Source organism: Ranitomeya imitator, chromosome 1 (genome assembly GCF_032444005.1).
Source record: "Ranitomeya imitator isolate aRanImi1 chromosome 1, aRanImi1.pri, whole genome shotgun sequence".
NCBI lineage: Eukaryota > Metazoa > Chordata > Amphibia > Anura > Dendrobatidae > Ranitomeya > Ranitomeya imitator.
Genome location: NC_091282.1, coordinates 881,349,934 through 881,369,287, shown reverse-complemented (window position 1 = coordinate 881,369,287; position 19,354 = coordinate 881,349,934). Strand labels below are relative to the sequence as shown.

General features: G+C 40.9%; 1 protein-coding gene across 4 annotated transcripts in view; it reads right to left on the bottom strand.

The window, feature by feature from the left end:
* Positions 1 to 11,267: 11,267 nt before the first annotated feature.
* UBA6 (ubiquitin like modifier activating enzyme 6) overlaps positions 11,268 to 19,354 on the bottom strand; it is a 152,625-nt gene continuing 144,538 nt past the window's right edge. For all 4 annotated transcript variants that reach the window (XM_069743113.1, XM_069743115.1, XM_069743116.1 and 1 more), the window contains 2 exons: positions 18,759 to 18,853; positions 11,268 to 12,946 (listed from right to left, as the gene is read on the bottom strand). In XM_069743113.1, the coding sequence (XP_069599214.1) occupies positions 12,811 to 12,946; positions 18,759 to 18,853 (231 nt within the window). In that variant the 3' untranslated portion in view covers positions 11,268 to 12,810. The remainder of the gene's footprint in view (positions 12,947 to 18,758; positions 18,854 to 19,354) is intronic.

The following is a 19,354-nucleotide window of genomic DNA, read 5'->3' as shown; positions in this document are numbered from 1 at the left end:
TTGGATCATGAGCTGTACCATGCCTTCACCATACTTTTCTCTTTCCATCATTCTGGTAGAGGTTGATCTTGGTTTCATCTGTCCAAAGAATGTTCTTCCAGAACTGTGCTGGCTTTTTTAGATGTTTTTTTTTTAGCAAAGTCCAGTCTAGCCTTTTTATTCTTGATGCTTATGAGTGGCTTGCACCGTGCAGTGAACCCTCTGTATTTAATTTCATGCAGTCTTCTCTTTATGGTAGATTTGGATATTGATACGCCTACCTCCTGGAGAGTGTTGTTCACTTGGTTGGCTGTTGTGAAGGGGTTTCTCTTCACCATGGAGATTATTCTGCGATCATCCACCACTGTTGTCTTCCGTGGGCGCCCAGGTCTTTTTGCATTGATGAGTTCACCAGTGCTTTCTTTCTTTCTCAGGATTTACCAAACTGTCGATTTTGCCACTCCTAATATTGTAGCAATTTCTCGGATGGGTTTTTTCTGTTTTCGCAGCTTAAGGATGGCTTGTTTCACCTGCATGGAGAGCTCCTTTGACCGCATGTTTACTTCACAGCAAAACCTTCCAAATGCAAGCACCACACCTCAAATCAACTCCAGGCCTTTTATCTGCTTAATTGAGAATGACATAACTAAGGGATTGCCCACACCTGTCCATGAAATAGCCTTGGAGTCAATTGTCCAATTACTTTTGGCCCCTTTAAAAACCGGGTGGCACATGTTAAGGAGCTGAAACTCCTAAACCCTTCTTCCAATTTTATTGTGGATACCCTCAAATGAAAGCTGAAAGTCTGAACTTCAACTGCATCTGAATTGTTTTGTTTAAAATTAATTGTGGTAATGTCTGTAACCAAAATTAGAAAAATGTTGTCTCTGTCCAAATATATATGGACCTAACTGTATATATGTATATATATATATATATATATATATATATATATATATATATATATATATACACACACACAGTACAAACCAAAAGTTTGGACACCTCCTCATTTAAAGATTTTTCTGTATTTTCATGACTATGAAAATTGTACATTCACACTGAAGGCATCAAAATTATGAATTAACACATGTGGAATTATATACTTAACGAAGTGTGAAACTATTGAAATGACGTCTTATATTCTAGGTTCTTCAAAGTAGCCACCTTTTGCTTTGATGACGGCTTTGCACATTCTTGGCATTCTCTTGATGAGCTTCAAGAGTTAGTCACCGGGAATGGTTTTTACTTCACAGGTGTGCCCTGTCAGGTTTAATAAGTGGGATTTCTTGCCTTATAAATGGGGTTGGGACCATCAGTTGTGCAGAAGTCTGGTGGATACACAGCTGATAGTCCTACTCAATAGACTGTTAGAATTTGTTCTATGGCAAGAAAAAAGTAGCTAAGTAAAGAAAAATGAGTGGCCATCATTACTTTAAGAAATGAAGGTCAGTCAGTCTGAAAAATTGGGAAAACTTTGAGTGTCCTCAAGTGCAGTGGCAAAACCATCAAGCGCTACAAAAACTGGCTCACATGAGGACTGACCCAGGAAAGGAAGACCAAGAGTCACCTCTACTTCTGAGGATAAGTTTATCCGAGTCACCAGCCTCAGAAATCGCAGGTTAACAGCAGCTCCGATTAGAGACCAGGTCAATGCCACATAGAGTTCTAGCAGCAGACACATCTCTACAACAACTGTTAAGGGAGACTTTGTGCAGCAGGCCTTCACGGTAAAATAGCCGCTAGGAAACCACTGCTAAGGACAGGCAACAAGCAGAAGAGACTTATTTGGGCTAAAGAACACAAGGAATGGATTAGATCAGTGGAAATCTGTGTTTTGGTCTGATGAGTCCAAATTTGAGATCTTTGGTTCCAACCACCGTGTCTTTGTGCGACGCAGAAAAGGTGAACGGATGGACTCTACATGCCTAGTTACCCACCGGGAAGCATGGAGGAGGAGGTGTGATGGTGCTTTGCTGGTGAAACTGTTGGGTATTTATTAAAAAAATGAAGGCATACTGATCTAGCATGGCTACCACAGCATCTTGCAGTGGCATGCTATTCCATCCGGTTTGCGTTTAGTTGGACCATCATTTATTTTTCCACAGGACAATGACCCCAAACACACCCCCAGGCTGTGTAAGGGCTATTTTACCAAGAAGGAGAGTGATGGGGTGCTACGGCAGATGACCTGGCCTCCACAGTCACCAGACCTGAACCCAATCGAGATGATTTGGGGTGAACTGGACTGCTGAGTAAAGGCAAAAGGGCCAACAAGTGCTAAGCATCTCTGGGAACTCCTTTAAGATTGTTGGAAGACCATTCCTGGTGACTACCTCTTGAAGCTCATCAAGAGAATTCCAAGTGTGCAAATACAGTGGGGCAAAAAAGTATTTAGTCAGTCAGCAATAGTGCAAGTTCCACCACTTAAAAAGATGAGAGGCGTCTGTAATTTACATCATAGGTAGACCTCAACTATGGGAGACAAACTGAGAAAAAAAAATCCAGAAAATCACATTGTCTGTTTTTTTAACATTTTATTTGCATATTATGGTGGAAAATAAGTATTTGATCAGAAACAAACAATCAAGATTTCTGGCTCTCACAGACCTGTAACTTCATCTTTAAGAGTTTACTCTTTCCTCCACTCATTACCTGTAGTAATGGCACCTGTTTAAACTTGTTATCAGTATAAAAAGACACCTGTGCACACCCTCAAACAGTCTGACTCCAAACTCCACTATGGTGAAGACCAAAGAGCTGTCAAAGGACACCAGAAACAAAATTGTAGCCCTGCACCAAGCTGGGAAGACTGAATCTGCAATAGCCAACCAGCTTGGAGTGAAGAAATCAATAGTGGGAGCAATAATTAGAAAATGGAAGACATACAAGACCACTGATAATCTCCCTCGATCTGGGGCTCCACACAAAATCCCACTCCGTGGGGTCAGAATGATCACAAGAACGGTGAGCAAAAATCCCAGAACCACGCGGGGGAACCTAGTGAATGAACTGCAGAGAGCTGGGACCAATGTAACAAGGCCTACCATAAGTAACACACTACGCCACCATGGACCCAGATCCTGCAGTGCCAGACGTGTCCCACTGCTTAAGCCAGTACATGTCCGGGCCCATCTGAAGTTTGCTAGAGAGCATTTGGATGATCCAGAGGAGTTTTGGGAGAATGTCCTATGGTCTGATGAAACCAAACTGGAACTGTTTGGTAGAAACACAACTTGTCGTGTTTGGAGGAAAAAGAATACTGAGTTGCATCCATCAAACACCATACCTACTGTAAAGCATGGTGGTGGAAACATCATGCTTTGGGGCTGTTTCTCTGCAAAGGGGCCAGGACGACTGATCCGGGTACATGAAAGAATGAATGGGGCCATGTATCGTGAGATTTTGAGTGCAAACCTCCTTCCATCAGCAAGGGCATTGAAGAGGAAACGTGGCTGGGTCTTTCAACATGACAATGATCCAAAGCACACCGCCAGGGCAACGAAGGAGTGGCTTCGTAAGAAGCATTTCAAGGTCCTGGAGTGGCCTAGCCAGTCTCCGGATCTCAACCCTATAGAAAACCTTTGGAGGGAGTTGAAAGTCCGTGTTGCCAAGCGAAAAGCCAAAAACATCACTGCTCTAGAGGAGATCTGCATGGAGGAATGGGCCAACATACCAACAACAGTGTGTGGCAACCTTGTGAAGACTTACAGAAAACGTTTGACCTCTGTCATTGCCAACAAAGGATATATTACAAAGTATTGAGATGAAATTTTGTTTCTGACCAAATACTTATTTTCCACCATAATATGCAAAAAAAAAATGATAAAAAAACAGATAATGTGATTTTCTGGATTTTTTTTTCTCAGTTTGTCTCCCATAGTTGAGGTCTACCTATGATGTAAATTACAGACGCCTCTCATCTTTTTAAGTGGTGGAACTTGCACTATTGCTGACTGACTAAATACTTTTTTGCCCCACTGTAAGTCATCAAAGCAAAAAGTGGCTACTTTGAAGAACCTAGAATATAAAACATATTTTCAATTGTACAATGTACAATTTTCATAGTCATGAAAAGACAGAAAAACTTAATGAGAGGGTGTGTCTAAACTTTTGGTCGGCACTGTGTATATATACACACACACACACATACATACACATGCATATAACCGAATAAAGCCAGACTCAAATAAACCAAAAGAACCAGAATAAACCAAATACTGAAAAAGCGGGTTCCTATATATAACTAAAATATAACTTTTATTCTTTACCAATTAAAAAAGTGCAAACATATAGTGCTAACGAAAGTGCATACGGACCACATAAAGACACATATAAAAACGCATAAGCGTATAACCGCACACCAAGATAGAATCTAGTATAGGGGTAAATCCACTAGTATCTTGAACATAACTTGGTCATAAACTGTGAATCCGTAACCTCTAGATCTCACTGCTCTAGACCAGAGCTATATTAATGTGGCGGGGTATTATCCCAACAGGCTATGTATCTACTTCAAGCCTTACGGTATCTGCTGCTGCAGTGTAAACAAAACCCCTACACGGCGGTATATATGAAATTGCTCAAAGCATCCGCAGTGATCCTATAAACATACCAGAGCCCTTAAACTAGAGGCATTACTGGCCTAATATACAGAGGGTCACATGCGTAAATAAACCAGTGATACTCATCTGCCTTCTGCTGGTCACCATCTAGAGACCTGGTGCAGTGCTGAGTTGAAATGGCCCATCACGTCGGTTATTCGACTCGTAACCGCATCATTCTTTCTGGGTCCATTATCCTGTGAGGTGCCTCCCAACGCGTTTCATATAAACAATAATCTTCAGGGGATTGTGTCACCTATACATCTGAGCATAACGCTGTAGCGGTCTAAATCCCGCCCCTTTTATATGTATCTACCCGGCGTCTTGTCGTCTCCCATTTCCGGACGCCGACAGACTCACTTCCGGTGTAGACAAAGAGTATGCACCCTGGAAACAAGGGGAACGCAAGCTGTGTTCCGGATATCTGGACGTCGGCACACACTGCCGTAACGTCACATCCGGTGGGCGGGCATTACTCACATGCCGCCCACTACTCCGTGCGTCCCAGCGCATTACGCTATCTTTAGTACAGGGAAGAGGGAACACCGATCGTTTAACCTCTCCTGCACTCGTATAACATATTATACGTATAAAAGCAGATTGGACCAGTGGCAAGAACAGTTCCATTTGCTATGGGTATATTGCCATGTTCAGCCTTCATGTACTGTAAGAGAGGGTATTTTGCTCAAGTGGTGGCTGTCACACTCCAGAGGACCAAGTTACCCACAAGTGAAAAAAACCTTACATTTGTCAAAATGTTTCAGTGCATACTGCTGATGCCAATGATTATACTGGCCAAACCATCTGCCTATCAGTCTTCTACACAGTTCTGCAGCCACCAACCCATGCTTAGCCAGGCGTCTACTCCGTGTCCATCATGTCATGTATACTGTAGTACAGGTACTGCCAGACCGGACCATAAACAACAAGACATCTCCTTGCCTACCCAAAGGGTTTAAGACAGTCCTAGAAACTGTAGTGTTATACACATTTTCTGGGCAACTAGGAGCTTTGCTTTGAATCTAATTTTTTTTTCCATCTGGCAAAGCTGCTATATTCAAAACCTCAAAAGATTCGCTCATCTCTAGAACTTACCGTTACCACTGATATCTTCTTTCGTTTCCAGCGCTGCTTTGATCCTCTTGTGTATCATGTGATGGTAATTGGGATCGGCTGGCTTACACAATTGTCTTCTGTGTGAACTGGAAGTCACTTTCTCAATGTATCTATGAGAGACCCAAGGAGGCTCTGAAAAGCTTAATTAAAGGTGTTTTCTGAGAACAAGCCCCAGCTGCAGTTTTTTTTTTCTAAACAAACATTATGCTGTACTCATCCTATAAGTGGTTTGTGCCGTGAACTCCGGCAAAGCCACTAAGCACAGTTCTTCGCTGCAGTGCTGTTGCCATGATGATAGCGCTGGCGACAATAACAGAGACTGGGAGCAGTGGCCGAGAATCCGCACTGGAATATTTTTGGGAAAATTAGGCAAAGCTAGCAAAATCAAATTTCAAAAGATTGGCTCATCTCTACTTTCTGTGATAGATTGGCACTGTTTTTTTATTTTTATAAGGTGTGTATAATATTCAATCACCTTTATAAGCAAGCACCACATAAACAATATTATTAAATGTATTTTCCTTATTGATAAGCAGATAAGACACAAATACTTGCAGCGGATGTACAGCATCTTAACATCTTTGTAAGGATATCCAAAGCGATAAATACCACAGCGGGTATTACTATAACATTACTGCCTAGAACTTTCCCCCAAAAGGGTTGAGACAAACTGAAAAAAGTTAGATAAAATTAAAACAATACCCTCACAGATTCCTCAAAGCTCCCATTCTGACACTTATCTGACACATTCTGCTCACATTTTGCCTCTATCCTCACTGGTCTCTACTTCTTGGTCCCATCTCCACACACAGAAAACGGCAGGAAATACCTGGTCAGCCAATCAATGGTTGTGCAGTCATTTCCTGAATGTCAAGAGAAGACCGGTAAGTAGGAGACCAGCAGTGACTGGGAATGAGAGCTTCGGAAAAGGAGAATGACAAAAGCTAATGGCTCATTCACACGTCAGTTTTTCAAGTATGAGCGTTATGCTTTTTTTTTTCCACAGATAGATTTTCATAGGCATGAATGCTAAGGGGCTATTGATTAGAGTGTTGGATCAAATTCGGCAAAGAAAGTCTATGGGTCAGTGAAAAAAAAAAAGTGACTGCAATCGGATGCAATTCTTGTACTGTCCATCTTTCACTGACAGATATGAGAACGTGGAGAAACCTTTTTTTTTCAAAATCAGTGAAAAAAGAAAAAAAACTGTTGAAACCCTAGCCAAACTTTGATGACCACTGATAAAAATCTGATCAAACTCTCTCGTATGTGAAAAAACTGACGTCTGGAATGAGGAATAGTGTTTAGTTTTACACCAGTCTTAGTCTTTTTAAAAAAAAAAAATTTTATACAATAAAATTCCCATTAAGAGTTCAAACCCTTAAAAAATAACTTTTCATGTAGGTTAGGATAGATGTACAAAAATACAAAAAAAAAGTCAAAACTACTGAAAAGTTGTAACTGCTCTTTTATTCAAATATCGACTATAATACTATGTACGGAAAATTCTTGAAACCAAATTATTACATCTTTAAAACACTTCATAGCCGCAGACCTGTCATTGTGGAAATGGCCTTGCTTGCATATGACAATAAACACCCCTGAGGATAAAAAAAACCCAAAAACTAAACAAAACAAAAAAAAAAACAAAACAAGAAATGAATTTCTGATTTGATAGCTTGGCTCATTTATCCATTTCTATACTGACCCTTGGAATATTCCAGTAGTGATAGTTTTATTAAATTCATATCCTATGTATGACATCATGTAATATTACATCACTCTCCCTTAATAATAGAGGGCATAGGTAGATGTGTAGATGATATGAAATGGATGGAAATCCCATGTTAACTGCGATCTCAGTAACAAAGTTTATCAAGATGCTTAAAGATTCCCTAGCCGTGACTTCAGAACTAGACTTTGGTCAAGTTCATTATTCAAGGTGTACATGATTACCCATACGCAGAATGAATAATGAATATAGCGGATTTATATTCGAATGTTACATAAATATTATACAATTTAAATTCCTCACTGCTTTCAAGATTCCTACTTGTGCTCAGTGAACATTAATATTCTTGTTTAGATTCAGAACCTAAAAACCATATTTATTAGGTCCAAGGCTGAGTACAGTGTGTTCTCTTCTATGAAACCGTGTTAGCTGTCCGTGAAATAGACAAAAAAGATTCAATTTATGTACAGCAAGCTGCGATCTCTAGATGACAAGTAGTTTAAAATGATCTTAAATATGCTGCTGTCCTGTGTTACTTCATATCTCACACTGGTATCTAGCCCTTTTATTAAATATAGATCTGTATTAAAATCTGCACTCAGAGCTTGTGTCCGGCTCATAGATCTCAACAGATACCATATGTAAAATATTGATTTCTCTGGAATAAGACATCGGATCTCAGGTATCAATTTATGAAACAACTTTCTAGGACCTACATGCCCGTATAGATGGCTTAACAGAGTTCATCCTACTGAAAAATGTCTTTTAATGTTATACTGGTTTTAGGAGACAAATTAAGTTAGACCTGTTTTACACATTGTTTTATGGTATACTTGGTGTATCCATTTGAACTAAAAAGTACGCATTTACATTCTTTTTATATACATAGAATATATTGGGAAAAAAAGAATATCAAATCGGTATTTTAAGATACCGTGTTCTGGTCTAATTTTTTTTTTTTTTTTTTTACAAGATGCAAAACACAATCTGCAGCACCTTTTTACCCGAAGGCTGCCGTCACACTAGTAGTATTTGGTCAGTATTTTACATCAGTATTTCTCAGCCAAAACCAGGAGTGGGTGATAAATGCAGAAGTGGTGCATATGTTTATACTTTTCCTCTATTTGTTCCACTCCTGGTTTTGGCTGAGAAATACTGATGTAAAATACTGACCAAATACTGATATTGTGACGGCAGCCTTAAACTGATCCATTTTTTTTTTTACAGTTTGAAAATGTGAGGCTGCAAACAAAAAAAAATACATAAATGTGGCATGAAACAACTCTTTGTGGTAGTAAAATTGGCCAGGTATCCCTATGTTCAACAAGAAAAGGCCCCGGTAGGAAACGTTTGAGAAGTCTTGCACGAGACTTCAGTGAGGTTGTGTTCACAGTAACGTAAAATCACGGAGCCACATTGATTAATGATCACTGGTCAGTGGCAGACATTCTGCGGTAAAGACTGACAGACGCACATCATGTGATGTGGGACACAATGGTATGAGGTCTAATGTATACACAGGTCTAACAAGAACTAGCCTTGCAGTCCTAGAGAATTTTTTCCGTACTTTGGGATAAATGTCTGATTTCATGTTCAGGAAAGAGATTAGCGGCACTCTGAAGGTTATTCTTTATTCAGGTCCTTTTAAAACATCATGATGATGAAGAAAACTGGGAGAGGAGTAGAGGGTGCAGCAAGGCAAACAATCTAATGATAGCGCAGAGTCCGTACATTTCTTGTTGGTGCAAATGTCTGAATCTCGGACGATCCATTTAAAAGGGAGCTTATCACCCCCAAAATGCCAACTAAACCAAATAAGACCCAATATACAGTTGGGGAAATAAGTATTTAATCCCTTGCGGATTTTGAAAGTATGCCCACTGACAAAGACATGAACAGCCTATAAATTTAAGGGGATGTTAATTTTAACATTGAGAGATAGAATATCAAAAATAAAATCCAGAAAATCACATTGTATAAATCATATAAATTTATTTGCATTTAGCAGTGAGAAATAAGTATTTGATCCCCTACCAACCATTAAGAGTTCTGGCTCCTACAGACCAGTTAGATGCTCCTAATCAACTCATTACCTGCATTAAAAACGGCTGTCTTACATAGTCATCTTTATAAAATAATCCGGTCCACAGACTCAATCAGCCAGACTCTAACCTCTACAACATGGGCAAGACCAAAGAGCTTTATAAGGGTGCAGGGACAAGATCATAGACCTGCACAAAGCTGGAATGGGCTACAAAACCATAAGTAACACGCAGGGTGAGAAGGAGACAACTGTTGGTGCAATAGTAAGAAAATGGAAGGAATACAAAATGACTGTCAATCGTCATCGATCTGGGGCACCATGTAAAATCTCACCTCGTGGGGTATCCTTGATCATGAGGAAGGTGAGAGATCAGCCAAAAACTACACCGGGGAACTTGTTAATGATCTCAAGGCAGATGGGACCACAGTCATCAAGGAAACCATTGCTAACACATTATGCTGTAAAGGTTTAAAATCCTGCAGTGTGCGCAAGGTCCCCCTGCTCAAGAAGGCACATGCGCAGGCCTGCCTGTAGTTTGCCAATGAACACCTGGATAATTCTGTGAGTGATTGGGAGAAGGTGCTGTGGTCAGATGAGACAACATTTGAGGTATTTGGCATTCATTCAACTCGCCGTGTTTGGAGGAAGAGAAATGCTGCCTATGACTCAAAGAACACCGTCCCTACTGTCAAGCACGGTGGTGGAAACATTAAGTTTGGGGGCGATTCTCAGCTAAGGGCACAGCACTACTTCACCGCATCAATGGGAGAATGTATGGAGCCATGTACCGTAAAATCCTGAGTGACAACCTCCTTCCCTCCGACAGGACATTAAAAATGGGTCGTGGCTGGGTCTTCCAGCAAGACAATGACCCAAAACATACAGCCAAGGCAACAAAGCAGTGGCTCAAAAAGAAGCACAAAACTTATGGAGGGAGTTGAAGCTCCGAGTTGCCAAGCAACAGCCTCAAAATCTTAATGATTTAGAGATGATCTGCAAAGAGTGGACCAAAAATTTCTCCTGACATGTGCGCAAACATCATCAACTACAAAAAATTCTGACTGATGTGCTTGCCAACAAGGGTTTTGCCACCAAGTATTAAGTCTTGTTTGCCAGAGGAATCAAATACTTATTTATCACCGCAAAATGCAAATAAATTTATATAATTTATACAATGATTTTCTGGATTTTATTTTTGATATTCTATCTCTCAATGTTAAAATTAACCTACCCTTAAAATTTTCGACTGTTCATGTTTTCGTCAGTGGGCAAACTTACAAAATCAGCAAGGGATCAAATACATATTTCCCCCCACTGTAAATAATACTTATAGTAAAGGTTGAGCGCTTTAGGTGGCATAAAAATCCAGAAACCTTTATTTTATATGCAAATGAGGGTGGCTTCGGCATAGTGGTCCGTGACACCCCTCAATATGCACTGTCTGAACTGTGTAGCCATGCTCAATGTCATTTCGAGCTCTTGTCCAGTACTCCAGTACAGTAGAGAGACAGCTGCAGACAGGAGCCAGTGATGTGAGCTGGCAATGACACAGAGCACGGCTACATAGTCCATATGGGGGTGCAGAGACGAAAGAACTCAGAGACTCCACTTCCATACGGACACTGTAGGGGGCAGAGTCCCCCTACCTACCTGAATAAACTATTTAAATTAAAAGCAGAAAACCTTGTTGATTCAGTAAAAAAATAAGTGTCGGAAATGTGTATTTACTGGCCTGACTGAGAAAAAAATATCTGAGAAATGAATCAACTTTAAGAAATCATTTTGGTCAGTATCTTTTTTAACAAGTTCACAGTTTATAGCAGAATGTTGATTTACATGGAAGTTCTAATGCGATAATCACCACATTCACAACAGTGCTGAAAATTAATAAAGTCGAAGAATGTAAAATCTCATTTATGTTAACTGCCCGCTGGGTATCAATAGTCCAAGATTCGGTGCTGCATTTCTTTTCTTTCACAGAATAATCTGAAAGATTAGTAGATAGGTAAACTTGAAGGCCCTTGAGCTATGCACGCATTGGGCTACAACTTAACTGATTGATAGCTTGGTAACTTGGCATATTATGTCAATGACTCTTGCTTCATACAATAATTGACACAGATTATTCTGTCTTCTCCCCAAAAAATAGCAAGTTTAAATGTTCTCTTATAAAGGAAATCTGTCAGAAGGTTTTTGCTATGTAAATCGGAGGACAGCATGAGGTAGCAGATGAGAAACAGATTTCAGGGATATGTCACTTAAGCTGTGTGCTGCTGTTTCAATGTAATGTATGCTTTATCACCAGGAGATTATCACTGCCTGAATCACAACTCCTATGAGCCCTGGTCTGACCACGCCCCTTCCTCTGATAAGCAGCTCAATGTCTATAGACTATGTACACAGAATGCTGTGGTGTGGGCGGGGATAGCTTGTTGAGCTTTGCTACATCTAAAAAACTGATTGTGTCACAACTGCTGCACCCAATAAACGTAAGTGACACATTGTTGGAATCAGGGTCTCTTTCCACATTATGCTGCGCTCAGCTAAAGTAGCAGAAATCTGGTGACAGATTCCCTTTCAGAGATTTTAGACTATGTCAGACTATGTATGTGATCTATGTACTGTATATAGAGGTCATACAGAACACAAAGAAGAATGTATGAAAACATTAATAACAGAAGATAAAAGGGTGCGTGCATGAACATACGTCATGGCCAAGCACACATTACACCACTTCATCACATCTTTGAACACTAAGGCATTTCAGAGGTCAGCAACTTCTAACACCCTTATAATGTACAGCAGAGATAGGTCACACCGTGTAAATATATACTGTGATATAGCTCAATGAGACCAGTAGAAATTCATTAAATAAATCCTAAGGAAAAAACAAAAAATTGAGCCGTTTGTAGGGTCACAGTACAAGTCACTTGGAGAAACGTTTGTGTCTTTACATTGTATATACATACGCACACACACACAAAGCTGGAGGATCTCACATACTGACTACAAGGCACAAAGACGTATTATTACTGAATAGTATTCTAGCACATTCCACTTTTATCATTTCAGGAAAAGAGGTACAGTACGAAATTAAGCCGTCAATAGTCGTCCTAATTTTCCTATATTTTTTTTTTATGGATTATTTTTTGGGTCATAGCACAGAATATTGCATCTAAACATTCTGTAATCCAGTCCAAAGAAATGCATACAACAAAGCAAGGGGAGACACTATAGGTGCAGGTTCTGTTATGCATACATTAGTGCAAATCACTACTTCCACTGGTTCCTCTTTGTTAAGGCTTCACCCTGTTCAAACGTCAGCAGTGCTGCCATTAATTGCTTTCCTTGTTGAAGTAATATCTCACGGGGGGTCCAGGTAAATCTTCATCTTCATCGGCTTCTGGGGCAAAAGACACAGTCAGGTCGACATATTTCCGATCAGCTCCAGCCTTCACAAGCTTGTGCATTCTAGAGAAGGAAAAAAGTGCTCAATATACAATCCAAACAACCCTACCGCAAAGGGGAAAATTTAGGAAAAAGTGTCTAGAAGATAAAAATCACAAAATACGTGAAGACAAGAAGAAGAAGAAGTATCTCCCAGTTGGCACCTTTCTAGTTTAAGATGACATGGAATGTTTGTTGTGAAATAACTATTTCAGGTGATTAGCATTTAACGCGCTTTGGGTGTAGACTGCCCCATTCATCAGTTTTTTACCTGACGAAGGGGAGCAGACTAGCCATTGTAGGCCAATCACCTGTAATATATAAGTTATTTCACAGCAAACATTACAGTTATTCCAATGCAAACTTGGAGATCACTCTCTTCTTCCTAAACCAATGAGGAGCCTTTGAAAGCAGGTCCGCTCCAAAAATGCCTGGGAAAAAAAACACATGTTCAAAAAGCACTTGAGAGACTCTTACAATTTATTTCTTTGGTGGTTAATATGTTCAGTTGTTAATTGGCTTCAGTTTTTCAAAATGCCAAGAGTTTAAAAGAAGCGACCGCCAATTCTTCTAGTGTTTTCTGCTGTAAGACCGCTTCATACTTTACAACAGAAGTCAATTGGAAGGTTGCAAAACTCCAAAAAGACGCCTGGGAGTCTTTGAGCGTTTTGTAAAAGTTTTCTTCATTGCTTAATGGATTTAAAAAAAAAACTTGAGCAAACTGCTGCCAAAAAGACAGTAAAAATAATAAACAGTAAAATAATAAACAATCCTACTCGCCTTTTATGCGGGCGCCATTCCAGCAGCGTTGCCATTAGCTAAATATGTCTCACGATCCTTGCGGCCAATCAGCGCTGGCTTCGCTCGGCTACCGCTGTAAAGGACATCGAGAGGAGGTGAGGGCAGCCACAGCTCTGACTTCCTCTGGATGTCTGATTTTATGAAGGTGGGAAGAGAGAAGCCAGTGCAGATTGGGGTGACAATGTGATGTGAGCCCAGGAGACCTAGTGCAGACATCCCTGGAACAGTGCTGGCACCGGCCGTGAGAAGACGTGTTATTTTACTAAGGGAAAACATAGGGATTGAAAGGGGCTTGTCTGAATAGTGGACAATCCCTTTAACGTGTGACTTACAAGTTGGACCAACACAGGCAATCGGACAGGAAAGGACTAGCATCATCCATCATCTGGTTTATGACAGGCATCCATTAGATTATGTCTCAAGCCCAGAAAGGTTAGAGTCTCAAACACCTGATACACTGCTGTAACCGGAGTGTCGCCAGATGAAGCACGTTATTGTTTTTTTTCACTTTCCTATATACATTACGTGTAACATATAAAGATGTCCCAAAACTGCAAAAGAAAGTACATGGACCTCACATGCAAATATACAGTACAGACCAAAAGTTTGGACACACCTTCTCATTTAAAGATTTTTCTGTATTTTCAGGACTATGAAAATTGTACATTAAGTGAAACTTATCAAAATGATTCTGATGCCGAAAATACTGTATATTCTTCATAATGCGCCAGTTTGGATACCGCGCGGGAAATTTAGACAGATTAACTCTCTGTTTAAGAATTTAATATGGGGGAGACAATATCCGCGTATCAAACTGGAGACACTTCAGCGACCCAAGGAAGATGGGGGCCTGGCACTGCCTAACCGTGAAATATACTTTCTTGCAGCCCAAAGTCAGCATCTTAAAGGGATGGGCACTTGAGGGGTCATCTGGAGCGGTACAGCGGTTGATGGAAGTGGTGACAAAAAAAAAGGCCAGTGGTACAATGTTTGGAGGATGGATCCCTGGGGGCTCTGGGGAAATTATACCCGACTGTGTTGTTGATATGTAGGCTGTGGGGTAGGCTGAGACATATACGTGGGATCACGGACTTGACTAGATTCTCACCGCTATGGCATAACAATAATTTACAGGAGTTTGAGGCACTGGGGATACTGACAGAATGGCAGGTCAAAGGGATTTAGTACGTGTATCTAATAATTGAGCGAGGTGAGTTGAAATCATTTTCCCAATTGCAGGCGGAATTTGGTCTTGGGACTGCAGGGGAGTATCAGTATTTGCGGATGAGGCATAATTTTGGAGCTCAGAATAGGAACGGAGGTATTAGAATTCAAAGGGATATAGTGCTGGAGTATGTATGTAATGAAGGGACTACTGGAGGGGTCAGATCCACTTTGTATGAAGATTTGTTGCATACTTTCCTGTTGGGGTTTCCGATAATGGCGAGAGCTAAGTGGGAGAGGGATCTGGGTCCAATGGATAACGAGACTTGGGAGTCGGTGTTAGAATGGGTCCCAAGACTGTCACTGAGCGAACCGTATAGACTGTCACAGCTCTATGTGATACACAGGGTTTATAAGTCTCCGATAGTGCTATATAAGGCAAGTTTGCGAGATGATTCTGAATGCCCCAGGTGTAAATCTACAGATGCTGATATATTTCATATGATGTGGACATGTCCGAGATTGGCTGCCTTCTGGGTGGTAGTTTTGAGTCGTATGGAAGGTGCGTATGGATGTAAGGTGCCAAGGGATCCAGTTGTGTGCTTGTTGGGATGCGTGGATGAGATTGGAGTGGATAACAACCTAAGGATAGCTATTGCCAGATTGTTATACATGGCTAGGAAGGTAATTGCTCGAAATTGGATCAGGGAAGAACAGCCGTCAAGAGGAGAATTCCTCCAGTATGTGAAGCAGGGCCTGATACTGGAAAAGGGGTTTATAAGAAGAGAGGGAAAATTGAAATGTTCAATAAACTGTGGTCTCTGTGGATTGCCATGGGATAGGGGTATTATAGAAATTGAGTGAATTAAGGTCCCTAATTAATGGCAATGTAAAATGTGGCTTACATTATTGGGATTAGTTATTCTATTGTTTTAATGATGGAGGTGCTAAGCAAGGTGAGCTGCTTTGTTGGGTGGGGGTGGGGGTGTTGGGATTGAAGGGGCTTGTTTGAAGGGGAAAAACTTTGTATTGAGAATGTAACATGTCAATTATCTTGTTATTCTTAATAAAAATTTATTTGAATCAAAAAAGAAAATTGTACATTAACACTGAAGGCATCAAAACTATGAATTAACACATGTTGAATTATAAACTTAACAAAAAAGTGTGAAACCACTGAAATTAGGTCTTATATTCTAGGTTCTTTAAAGTAGCCACCTTTTGCTTTGATGACTGCTTTGCACACTCTTTGCATTCTCTTGATGAGCTTCAAGAGGTATTCACCGGGAATGGTCTTCCAACAATCTTGAAGGAGTTCCCAGAGATGCTTAGCACTTGTTGGCCCTTTTGCCTTCACTCTGCGGTCCAGCTCACCCCAAACCATCTCGATTGGGTTCAGGTCTGGTGACTGTGGAGGCCAGGTCATCTGGCGTAGCACCCCATCACTCTCCTTCTTGGTCAAATAGCCCTTACACAGCCTGGAGGTGTGTTTGGGGTCATTGTCCTGTTGAAATATAAAGGATGGTCCAACTAATCGCAAGTCGGATGGAATAGCATGCCGCTGCAAGATGCTGTGGTAGCAATGCTCGTTCAGTATGCCTTCAATTTTGAATAAATCTCCAACAGTCACCAGCAAAGCACCCTCACACCATCACACCTCCTCCTCCATGCTTCACGGTGGGAACCAGGCATGTAGAATCCATCCGTTCACCTTTTCTGTGTCGCACAAAAACACGGTGGTTGGAACCAAAGATCTCAAATTTGGACTCATCAGACCAAAGCACAGATTTCCACTGGTCTAATGTCCATTCCTTGTGTTCTTTAGCCCAAACAAGTCTCTTCTGCTTGTTGCCTGTCCTTAGCAGTGGTTTCCTAACAGCTATTTTACCGTGAAGGCCTGCTGCACAAAGTCTCCCTTAACAGTTGTTGTAGAGATGTGTCTGCTGCTAGAACTCTGTGTGGCATTGACCTGGTCTCTAATCTAAGCTGCTGTTAACCTGCGAAATCTGAGGCTGGTGACTCGGATAAACTTATTCTCAGAAGCAGAGGTGACTCTTGATCTTCCTTTCCTGGGGCAGACTTCACGTGAGCCAGTTTCTTTGTAGCGCCAGACTTTTGCACAACACAACTGATGGTCCCAACCCCATTTATAAGGCCGGCGTCACACACAGCGTAAAACAATACGGTCCGTATATTACGGCCGTAATACGCTGAAAAGTCCCGAAAATAGTGGTCCGTAGCTCCTCCGTAGGCAGGGTGTGTCAGCGTTTTTTGCGCATGGCATCCTCCGTATGTAATCCGTATGGCATCCGTACTGCGTGGTTTTCTCGCAGGCTTGCAAAACCAACATACCGCTATAGAAATGATCCATGTGTCCCAAAAAGAAAAAAAAATAAATATATATATATGCCAGTAGACACATATATGTATATATATTAATATTTTTTCCAGCGCTATACAGCTTGAAAGCCGGTAATTCAATTACCGGCTTTTTCTTTCTCCTTCCTAAAACCTGACATGATTTGAGACATGGTTTACATACAGTAAAAAAATGGAGAGAAGACATGGTTTACTGTATGTAAACCATGTCTCAAATCATGTCGGGTTTTAGGAAGGAGAAAGAAAAAGCGATTTTGTACGGCCGTAGAAAGCCGTATAATACTGATCAGTAAAATACGGCAGATAGGAGCAGAGGCATAGAGAATAATTGTGCCGTATTTTTTGCGAGTTTTACGGACGTAGTTTCTGCGCTCTTACGTCCGTAAAACTCGCATGTGTGACGCCGGCCTAAGGCAATAAATCCCACTTATTAAACCTGACAGGGCACACCTGTGAAGTGAAAACCATTCCCGGTGACTCCCTCTTGAAGCTCATCAAGAGAATGCCAAGAGTGTGCAAAGCAGTCATCAAAGCAAAAGGTGGCTACTTTGAAGAACCTAGAATATAAGACATAATTTCAGTTGTTTCACGCTTTTTTGTTAAGTATATAATTCCACATGTGTTAATTCATAGTTTTGATGCCTTCAGTGAGAAGGTGTGTCCAAACTTTTGGTCTGTACTGTATATTAATCTATTGCTGCTAAGCAAAATTAGCAAAACTAAACCTGAGGCACATAGTTTACAATTTGATCAAATTGTATAACGCCTACTGCCATGAGTCAGCGAACCTCTGTAGTGCTTCATTTAGTGTTGCACTGCACGGGGACCATCGCTGACACCACACTGCCACAGCAGAGGGAGCAAACCAGCTGCCCAAAAGTGCCTATGCTGCTACATAAGAGCTCCCATGGCTATGGATCAGACCACTCCACTAGACACAGCAACAATGACCAATTCACTAGCTGTGCAATGTGATAAAAAACAAAACACAACCCACCTCACCTTGGACAAAAAAACCTGACAACAAAAATAGGTGGGACCCTGCTGCTGGAGCAGAGTTGTGGTGGCTCTCCATGCATTGCTTCATGTAATACAGCAGGTTCGGCATGATGTGGCAGTGGGCTTATAAACTTACTAAGAATCTCAGGTTCAGTTTGGATAATTTTTGTTTTAAACAGTAGATTAATGCATATAAATTGGATGTGCGGTCCACATTTTTTTTTACCAGTTTTGCCTTATTTTAAATGATCTATTGTCCACAGCAGTCAATCACAGCACAATACAGTATTTTGTATTTATGAGCAAGAAGGCGGAAGCTTTAAAATAACAGCAGTTATCGGTGAAACTTAACTTATAATAAAGCAAAAAGGGTGCCCTTATCAGTGGTCATTAAGTAGCAGTATACAAAATATTAGTCTATGGTGATAATGTCCTTATAAAAAACCTGCAACATTACAACATTAATATTTGTATTTCTTCACTAAATACTTACGTAAGCTTCAATCTTTTTGCATGGCCAGGCATAACTGGGATGTACAACATTTTGACTCCTTGCACAACCATTGTTGGTTCTATTCCATAGTGCTCCTGTGAAAAGTGCACACATGTTCATTATATATTATAATGAATATATATCTATTTATATAATTGCCTTGTAATATTTTCATTTCCTGTTCTGTCCAGATGTCACCGTATCCCAGAATTCCAAGCGGAGGAAGTTCACCGACCGCCATATTGGGACACCCAATTCATGTAGGAATGCTCGGACCTGACACCCAAGATGGGTGCAGTTAAATGCAAAGTCTGCTCGTGGTCGAGCGCATCAGTTCCCTTTGAACCCCTAGCAACTTGATCACAAGGGACAGATCAGCTACCACTGTAATCTGGCTCCCGCCTGCAGAAACCCCCCATCACTATCATCTCCACACTCCTGTAAAGCGCAGCCACAGGTTGAGCTCAATAGGAGCCTGAGATTTGGACTATATGCTATAACAGGGGTGGGGAATCTTTTTTTACTGCCAAGGTCCATTTGGATATTTATACCATCCTTCGGGGACCGTACAAACTCCGCCGCAAAGTGCATCATGA